The following is a 10,198-nucleotide window of genomic DNA, read 5'->3' as shown; positions in this document are numbered from 1 at the left end:
TTTTAACCAATCGTTAATGGAAGGTACTTTTCCCATCGCATGGAAAATCGCATCGATCACTCCAATCCGGCGACTCGCATCGAGTGGAAAACTATCTAGGGATTTCGATTCTAAGCTGTTTGCCTAAGGTATTCGAGAGGATTGCCCGATTGGCTTTGAAAATGGATCAACTATTATCTCGTAGACCGGACTGCTTACGTACTACTAAACAACGTGAACTCGACGCCTTTTCGAATCACTTTTGGAGTTCCACAAGGAAGTCATCTGGGACCTTTGATCTTCGTTCTTTTTATCAACGATCTATGCGCTATCATTGAATCGGAGAAGTTGTTGTACGCCGACAATCTAAACATTTTTTCGTACCATAGCTTCACTAGTTGACTCCTGTGCTCTTCTAAAAGACATCGATTCAATTCTAACGTGGTGTCATCAGAATGGTATGGCTGCTAATATTTCCAAATGTAGTGTCATATCTTTCACTCGTAAACATCAACCTTCGAACTTCGAGTACAAAATGTCACCGACTACCTTAAGCCGCTTCTCCATCGTCAAGGACCTTGGCATAATTTTGGACACCAAGCTAACTTTCTCGCAGCATATCTCGACTACAACAGCTAAGGGCTTTGCAGTTCTTGGCTTCATTCGACGAAACACGCAATTTTTCAACGACTTCTACAGCCTAAAAGCTGTAATTTTTATCATTTTTATCATTTTTGTCATTTTTGTCATTTTTGTAATTTTCGTCATTTTTGTCATTTTTGTCATTTTTGTCATTTTCGTCATTTTTGTCATTTTTGTCATTTTTGTCATTTTTGTCATTTTTGTCATTTTTGTCATTTTTGTCATTTTTGTCATTTTTGTCATTTTTGTCATTTTTGTCATTTTTGTCATTTTTGTCATTTTTGTCATTTTTGTCATTTTTGTCATTTTTGTCATTTTTGTCATTTTTGTCATTTTTGTCATTTTTGTCATTTTTGTCATTTTTGTCATTTTTGTCATTTTTGTCATTTTTGTCATTTTTGTCATTTTTGTCATTTTTGTCATTTTTGTCATTTTTGTCATTTTTGTCATTTTTGTCATTTTAGTCATTTTAGTCATTTTTGTCATTTTTGTCATTTTTGTCATTTTTGTCATTTTTGTCATTTTTGTCATTTTTGTCATTTTTGTCATTTTTGTCATTTCTGTGATATTAATTTCGGTTATTTTTTTTACATAAGTTTTTTTTTTATTAAGGATCACCTTTGGGGAAAATTAATGAATCTATCGATTGAAAAATTAGTTTTTAATTGTTTTGGAAACCAGATGGGTCAGATGAGTTAAACAAAATGGGTTATTTTTGTCCATTTTACAGAATATTCCTTGATCATTCCATAGTTATCTACGTTACTTACTTACTTACCCAAGTAACAATTTAAGTTTTATTCCAACCTTAACAGTTCGCTTAAGACTATTTCCTAAAGCTACTTTATAAGCCAAAGCGCATTCTACGCTATTAGCACAACTACTTTAAAGTTAACATATGGCCAAAAGGGACCATTTTGTTAACGTTTTTAAAGCTAATTCTATACGCTATAATAAAACATCCAACAGAATAGTTTTATTCGACCTTATAGACATAGCTTTAAGAAACCTTTCAGAACCCTCTTCAGACTATCCACAGCTCTTTTAAAACTACGTCGTGGAATCTGATAGGATTTTTACTGTGGGAGCTGTGAAATCTGATAGGAATTTTACTGTGGCAGCTGTGGAATCTAATAGAAATTTTACTGTGGGAGCTTTCTGTTCCGTTTTTTTCTCGTTTTATCACTTACTCTCCCAAGCATTTGATGATAGATAAAGATTCAATTTAAAATATTTTAAAAATATTCTCATTCTCATTTTTAATATATCTAAGCAAGAAACTTCCTGCAACCTCAGATTTCTGGTGAAGTATATACGAAATAGCATCAAAACTTAAGCGCGCCTCAAAGAAAATCAAGGTTGACCATATTTTAAGGATTTTTTCAATAAAAACATTATAATTAAAGGAAAATATAAATTGGCTCAAATGATGCAATTTTTGTTTTACATTGAAATTCATCACCTATACAACAAATAGTACCGCCAACATTGTCAAATTTGATGAAAATGTCTAGTTTTTAGTATTAAAGTATTATTTCCAGCAAAATGGCGTCAGTAATTTCGATTCAATTTCACAATCAACATGGCGTTCAGTAAATTAATATTGAAAATCTTAAGGCAGTTGTAAAACAGTGTTAAAATGGTTTTATGCCGGTTAGAAAAATGTGGTAATAAAACAATTTCAATAAACAGTTTTTAAATGGTTTTAAGAGACCTTGAATCACAGCTTCGTTTGACGTTTCTCTAAATGGAATACACGCTCATGATGGATTTATCCATTTTTGAGAAAGAGAAGTTTTTCGCAATAAATGAAAACATTTCGATTTGTTGCTTGGCAAAAAGCATTCATGCAACTTTTTGTTTTGTTTCCTTTTGACTATGAGGATGGTCAATTATCTTTAAATTACAAATAGGTATTGCCATCAAATAATCTCAAACTATTTTGGAATAGAACATTTTCTGTCATCAAAACCCTGGCCTCAAAGCTAAATAATAACCCGCATAAATGAGGATTATAACCAAATGATTTTTGAAGCGTAATAAAACGTTTAGCAAACGATTATTGAAATTGTAAAAACATTGCCTGAAGCGTGAATTCCGAAATGATTGAATTTTGAATTTGTAGTTAGGTTATGTGAAACAGTTAAAAACTGTTCAAACAGTTGTATGGGAAAACAATTGGAAGCGATAAAACAATTCTTTAAAACGTCCTTCGGATGTTTTGCTCAATATTACCAGAACTGCCTTACGCTTTAAATAAATCATTATTTTCAATGATTGGCCAATGCTAGTGGTCTTCATTCTGAATATATCATCTGAAACTTGTTGAGGCTGATTTAGAATGAGCATTTTCGATTGTGATGAAACTCAATTTCTCCGTCTTTGCTGAGTTGAAGCCGGTTTCTGCAGTCTTCTAGAAATTTTCAAGGACGGTTTATCTGAAAATAATTTTGTTAGCTTTGGATTGGATGACGTAAATAAAGATCAACTTCGCATTGAGAGACAGAGATGGATAAATAAAACAAGTAGTTTAATAGGCGTACTTGTTAATGAATTTTCTAATACATTTATTCTTATCGAATCACAAAAACCGTTTATTCACAGTGGGCTTTTATTCGAACCCTGAGAACTGAGCGAATAATGATGTGGACTGATTTGCGGTTGTTTTGAAATTTGAATGCGGATACAACAAAGTTGTTTTTATTTTTAAGATGAATTTAGCTGTGTTAATTTATATCATTTGATAGGACGTTTTTCTCAATTTTGAGTGATAATCCTTTCAAAACAGGTTATGCTATCTCAAAAAGAGGTAAAAAAGTTTAAGCGTGTATACGTTCTTCTCGATTGTCAAATCATCTGTCACTTAGTTTTATCATGCCTACATCCAATGTTCCAATAAATCAGATTTTCAACTTGGCTTGAACGCTAGTTTTAAAAGCGCATTGAGCGCATTATTAAAACTGGTACCAAAGCTCTAATAAAAACAGTAAAGTATGTGTTTTATTGAATCTTTAGCAATACTTTTGCAACTATTTTACAACACTCTTAAGATAGTGTTTTATTCAAGTTTTAGCAAAACTTTTAGGGCTCTTTTAAAACACACGATAAATGAAGCATTTCCTATGTTACAATAAAACCGTTTTAAAAATGGGATGCTATCGAAAAGTCTTCATAAAACAATATTAAAACTCAAAAAAGCCAATTGGCTTGATCTGTGTTACTTGGGTTACTTACATACTTACTTAATGATCCCGCGCCGATCCTCCGGTGCACAGGGCCGTGGTAAAAGACCTCCACTGTTGACGATCCGGAGCCAGCGTCTTCACCTGGTCCCAGTCAAGATTCTCGTCGACAGTTCAGATTTCAGCGGCTAGGCTTCGCCGCCACGAGTTTCTGGGTCTGCCTCTTCTTCGATGACCTTCTGGATTCCAATCTAGCGCCTCTCTGCAAATCTCGTTTTCATCTCTTCGCAGCGTGTGCCCAATCCATCTCCACTTACGTTCCCGAATCTCGATTTCTAGCGCCCTTTGATGACACCGGGCGATGTAGTTCCTCATTCGAGATCCAGTTGCCAGGCCACCAAGCGCGGATGATATTCCGCAGGCAGTGGTTTACAAATACTTGCAGTTTTCGCGTCGTAACCACATATGTGCACCAAGTTTCGCACCCGTACAGCAATACGGATTTGACGTTTGAGTTGAAGATTCGGATTTTTGTTCGTAGAGAGATCTGGCGTGACCACCAGATGTTTCGGAGACTCGCAAACGCAAATCGGGCCTTTCTGATCCGTGTTTCGATGTCTTTTCTGGTACCACCATCAGGCGTAATCTGGCTACCAAGATATTGGAAGCACTCCACTGTCTCAACTTGTTTCCCAGCTACCATGAAACTGGAGGGATTTCCTGTGTTGATCTCCATCGACTTGGTCTTTCCGACATTGACTTTGAGACCTGCTGCCTTGAAACTTTCGGTGAGGTCGTCGAGTTTGCTCTGCATATCCGGTTGCGTTTGGGCGAGCTAAACAATATCGTCAGCCAAGTCAAGGTCGTTCAGTTGCTCCATTGTTGAAGGATTCCACGGCAATCCTCGGTTCGGCACAGTCAATCGATCCAGTCAGAATCTCATCCATTACGATGAGAAAGAGTAGCGGTGATAAGATACATCCTTGTCTCACTCCAGCAGTTACCGGGATTGGTTCGGACAAGACATCGTCGTGCAAGACCTTGCACGAAAATGCCTCGTATTGTGTTTCGATGAGATGGACTAGTTTCTCTGGAACCCCTCGTCGCCTTAGAGCCGCCCAGATGTTTTCATGGTTAAGTCGGTCGAATGCTTTTTCGAAATCAACGAACACCAGCAGAAGAGAGTCCTGTAATTCGTTGATTTGTTCCAGTATGATTCGTAGCGTTGTGATGTGGTCCACACATGATCGTCCGGATCGGAATCCAGCTTGTTGCCGTCGAAGTGTAGCGTCGATTTTCTCCTGGATCCTGTTCAGGATCACTTTGCAGAGTACTTTGAGGGTTGTACAGATCAAAGTTATGCCACGCCAGTTACCGCACTCTGTCAGGTCTCCTTTCTTCGGGACCTTTACGAGGATGCCCTGCATCCAGTCGGCCGGGAATGTTGCAGATCCCAGATGTCAGCGAAAAGACGGTGCAACATTTGTGCTGACAGGGCAGGGTCGGCTTTCAGCATTTCAGCAGGGATGCAATCGATCCCAGATGCTTTGTTGGATTTCATGTTTTTGATTGCCGCTTCTATTTCAGCCAGCGAAGGCGCTTCCGAGTTGACGCCATTTATGCGACCAACTCTTGGCGCTTCAAGCTGCGGGTTCTGTTGGCCATCGCTATTCGTGACTCGGAAGAGTTGTTCGAAGTGCTCAGTCCATCGTTTGAGCTGATAACTGATCTGCTCGGTCTTTCAGCGGCATTCTTGCATTAGTCCTTGCACCACTGAGGCGGCGAGAAATGTCATATAGTAATCGGATATCTCCATTGGCGGCGACTCTTTCTCCCTCTTCGGCTAGGGAGTTTGTCCAGGCTCTCTTGTCTCGTCTACAAGCTCGTTTAACTGCCTTTTCCAGCTCCGCATATCGTAAGCGGGCGGCTGCTTTGGCTGACCCGGTACATGCCTGCTCAATTCCGACTTTCGCCTTTCTCCGATCATCGACCATCCTCCAAGTTTCATCCGACATCCATTCACTTCTTCTTCTACAAACTTTACCGAGAGTACCATGGCTCGTCGTGATAAAGGCCACTGTTCATCGACTGTTCCGTCTGTCGGCAGCTCCGAGTTTCGGGATTCTAGCTGTTCAAAGTATTCCCTTTTCACCTCTGGATTCTCCAACCGGCGGACGTCGTATCGACACACGACTTTCTCCTCGCATCGTTGGACACGCGCAACTCTCAGTCGTATCTCGCCAAGGACGAGGTGATGGTCAGATGCAATGTCTGCGCTTCGCTTGCTGCGGACATCAAGAAGGCTCCTTCTCCATTTTCGACTGATGCAGATGTGGTCAATTTGATTTTCTGTTTGGCCATCTCGGGATACCCAAGTGACCTTATGTGCTGGTCGATGGGGGAAGAGCGATCCACCGATCACCATGTTGTTGTAGCCACAAAATTCTACAAACAGCTCTCCGTTTTCGCTCATCTGTCCTAGACCATGGCGCCCCATGATGCGCTCAAGGTCGCCCAAATGGATTTGAAAGTCGCCCAAATGGATTTGAATGTCACCCTTCGGAATTTTCTCTACCACGCTGTTCGGTTGACTGTAAAACTGCTCTTTCTCCTGCAAGTCGGCAACGTTAGTTGGTGCATAACACTGGACCATTGTAAGGTTTCTAACCCGTGTTCTAAATCTGGCTACGATTATTCTTTCGTTTATCGGTTCCCATCTAATGAGGGCCGCGTAGGCCTGCGGGCTTAACACTCCACTCACTCCTCGTTCCCGAGTAGCATGTTTTCCTCGTATGCCAGAGTAAAGCAGGACTTGCCCGGACTGTGTCTTGTGTTCTCCAGTGTTAGGCCAACGGACTTCGCTCAGTCCCAGAATTTCAAGCTTGAGGCGGCTAGCTTCTCTAGCAAGCTGAGCCAGCTTGCCTTGTTGAGCAAGGGTTGAAACATTCCAGGTTCCAAAGTTCCAGATCGCTCATTTCTTTCGGATTCCGTAACAAGTTTATGAATCGGGAGCAGTAGGTTGTTAGCCTAAAGTTCCTATCCCGCGATGGGGCTGCCATCTTGGACTTAGCTGGCGGGAGCCGCATTTCATAAGTTCAGCCGCTTGCTGCAAGACAGACGCTGTTTGAGCCGCTCCTGACCTGGAGAACAGACGCTCGGTTGTTGTTGCACGCCGCCCCTGACCTGGGGAACAGACGCGTGCGGCCACCTTCCCAGTCTGCATGCGACCAAAGCATCCACCGGGGTTGGGTACCCGATCTCCGCTTAGGTTAGATAGGAGTTGTGAATAAGAGGTGATATGACCACTGTGGGGTCTCGTGTTGCACATTAAATATCCATCGTTTACCAGCCATAGTTATCTACCGGTATTTAAAAAAACATTTATGTCCCAAAAAAGTCGATTTTAGTTATATTTTCGAATTGTATATGGTCGGTTCTTGAAATTCGACATGAGCTTTTTGGCTGCCACCCTGATGATCATAATTGACATCATCGAAGTAATCCGTTTCTGTACACATACAAAAATGAAAACGATAGAATCCTGACTTCATAAATGGACTCTCTCAGTGCTCTTGAACAAAATGTCGTTAAACATTTGGTTAAAGGTGCGCTTACAAAATTATACTACCTCAAGCTGGTTCCGAAAAATGGGAGCACAAAGGACTCAACTGGAAGCTACAGTATTGGGCAGCTGCTGGGGCAGCGCATCGCCCTGTTGAAACAGCTCGCTGAAGGACGAACGAAAGAATTGTTGAACCTTTCCGAAGAGGAGCGAGTCGTATCGTTGCAATCTCGGGACTCCTTCGGTCACTGGTACTTTCTTGAATTGAGTTTCGAACTGGCAACTCTGGGCCAGAAATATCAGGAACTAGCGGATAAGCATGTCTCGATGCACCAAGAACTTCATCAGCGGCGGCAGCTGAACATTGCCAAGTACCGTTTCAACGCCAAATGGGAACAAGTTCGACAGGAACAGCAGGTACAGTTACTGTCCATTCCCTTGAAGGAGCATCGCAAAGAGTCGGATAAGCAACTGTATGAAGTTGAGAAAGGGTTGGAGGCTGCCCGAATCATTGATGGATTTCTGCGGGATCAGCTGGATAAAGTAGAAAGCGACATAGACGAGTGGATGGATCGTGTTGATCGGGAGAAGGAACAGGTTGAGAGTCAATTTCAGAAACTGCGAGCTCGCAAACGTTACTGGGACGAGCTGAAGGCCGAGGTCAAGCAACGGACAACCGAAATCGTGCAGCTCGAGGAGCTGGAACGCAAGTATGAGGAGGAACACGAACACAAGCTTCTGTGCAGGAGATACGCAACCAAGTTGCAAGCATGGTGGCGCGGAGTTATGGTTCGACGACATCTCGGAAGATTTGGTGATGCCAAGAAGAAGGGCAAGGGCAAAGGTAAAGGAAAAGGGAAAGGGAAAAAGGAAGGCAAGGGGAAAGGGAAAAAGAAAAAATGAACAAGGATAACAATATTAGTACTTAACGATTTTTTACAGTTTGAAGTGAATTTTGATATGCGTAAATAAAATAAATTTTAACAGTAGTGCATAGTTACATTTGATTTCATATGAATAATAAAAAGATTCTTGATTACTCAACTAACAAAGATTATGCTTGTTCAGGTTAAAATATGGTATTTTTGGTGCAGCTGGTTTATTTACTGTTTTTGTACAATTCTAAAAAATACCGGAATCTCAATTTTTCGGCCCGCTACATTTAACCCTTTTGTTTTAAATCACTTAACGCTATTTTTTAACTCAAAATTAAGTATGACCGGGGTTCAAAACATAATTTGATTCTATAAACTTAAAGTTAAGTTTCCTTTTTCCTCCTTGCGATGATTCAAAACGCAAACTGCAAACTCAAAACTTATCTCTTTTTTTCCTTCGGCGAGGGAGTAAAGCTGATCAACCACTTAGCAAAATTTTGTCGTTCCGGAACAATAACCGGAAGACTATAAAAGAACGTCATAATGGAATGTCCGCGTTGTCGGCTTTAAATTGTGTCCGTCATTGTTATCTATAGTGAGCGGATTGGAAAATCCGGAAATTTCCGAATGTTATTTACTTTCCACGGGAAGTATTTAACAGCCGAAAGTTTCCTTTGTAGTTTTGACCGGGAGTGTCAAAACATTCCACCGCTTTGTAATTACAATGCAATGTAACAAGCAACAGTAACATTCGGTTACCAAAAATCTTAACCATCCTTTTATTCCCTAGAAATTAACAGCCTTCGAATGAAAAGGATAAATGTGAGTTCAGCTGCCGAACTTAGTTTTGAGTATGCCTGTCAGAACTAAGTTTTGCGATTGCCAAGTCGAACTCAAATTTACCACTGAAGTGCTGTTTTGAAGCAAAACTACCTAATTTTAAGTTTAAAATAAGGAGCGTGTTCTAAAAGTTCTAAAAAGCAAAAACTAAATGTCTACATGTTTTGATTTTACTCTTTCATTGACCTGATCCATTTAAACTCCAAAAAAAAATTCTTTTTAGAGTGCTTCTTGCCTTTTTGCATGCTTCTGAGTACGCAGTACTTGATTTAAATAATTAAATCAAATCAGGACACGCTCATGTTTGATTTCACATTTTTGAGAAAGGCATCCTATTTTTACACATTTTTGAGAATGTTGCATTTGAGTTGCATGAAAAGTTTCACATTTGTTAAAAATACTTCTAATCACAGAAAGAGAAACAATGAGTAGAAGATACAATTTATTTTTAAATTATTTAACGGCTTTATCGGTGATGGTTAAAAAGTTGAAATGAAAGACGGATAGAAGTTCAGAGGAAAATTTTAACTCCTTATGATAGCACCTGTTTGCAACTTTAAACGAAAATCAGCGTTTGATCACTTCTTTTCGATAAGCCCCAATAAAATGAAGCCGGCAATTAAAGTGGGTCGTTCGCTTCCAGCTCGAATAATTTCACGCCCAATCCGTGTGCTCGCCATTTTCACGGGAAACGATTAAAATTAAACCATCCATAGGTCTAGGTCTTATAACGGGAGAGATGTGTCCGATTATAATTAGGTACCTGAGCGCACTGCTGCTGTTAAGTTGGTGACATTAAATTGTCGTCGTTAAAAGTGTTTAAAGGTTCTTCCAGATCGTTGATGTTTGTTTGCTCTAAAGTGCCTCCAGGATTGGGGTCTATTCTGTGAAATGATTTCGGAAGAAGTTATTACCACGCACTATGGATTCACAAAATCTCTTTTGCGCACAATGAGCTGTCACCATCATGATCCATTAGCCACACGACAGAGAGAGATAGGGACAAAATCAACAGGAAGTGGGAATTCTTACGCGACGTCAAACGATCATATGCGCTCATTGTGCCTTAAGGTTCACGGTAGTTTTGAAGAGATGAAAAATAAACTTCCCGAAAAAAA

At 40.1% G+C, this 10,198-nt stretch overlaps 1 protein-coding gene across 1 annotated transcript; it reads left to right on the top strand.

Moving 5' to 3' along the window:
• Nucleotides 1-7,313: 7,313 nt before the first annotated feature.
• LOC129749413 (dynein regulatory complex protein 9-like) lies at nucleotides 7,314-8,289 on the top strand. Its single transcript, XM_055744389.1, has one exon. It carries the CDS (start codon nucleotides 7,357-7,359, stop codon nucleotides 8,266-8,268), a length of 912 nt encoding a protein of 303 aa, XP_055600364.1. The 5' UTR covers nucleotides 7,314-7,356; the 3' UTR covers nucleotides 8,269-8,289.
• Nucleotides 8,290-10,198: the final 1,909 nt, after the last annotated feature.

The sequence above is a fragment of the Uranotaenia lowii genome, chromosome 2 (genome assembly GCF_029784155.1).
Source record: "Uranotaenia lowii strain MFRU-FL chromosome 2, ASM2978415v1, whole genome shotgun sequence".
Taxonomy (NCBI): Eukaryota; Metazoa; Arthropoda; class Insecta; order Diptera; family Culicidae; genus Uranotaenia; species Uranotaenia lowii.
The sequence above is the reverse complement of the archived record's forward strand: the minus strand, read 5'-3'. Positions and strand labels throughout refer to the sequence as shown.

Excerpts from the sequence above, each read along its gene's own strand:
- LOC129749413 (XM_055744389.1), top strand. The coding sequence starts at position 7,357 with ATGGACTCTCTCAGTGCTCTTGAACAAAATGTCGTTAAACATTTGGTT.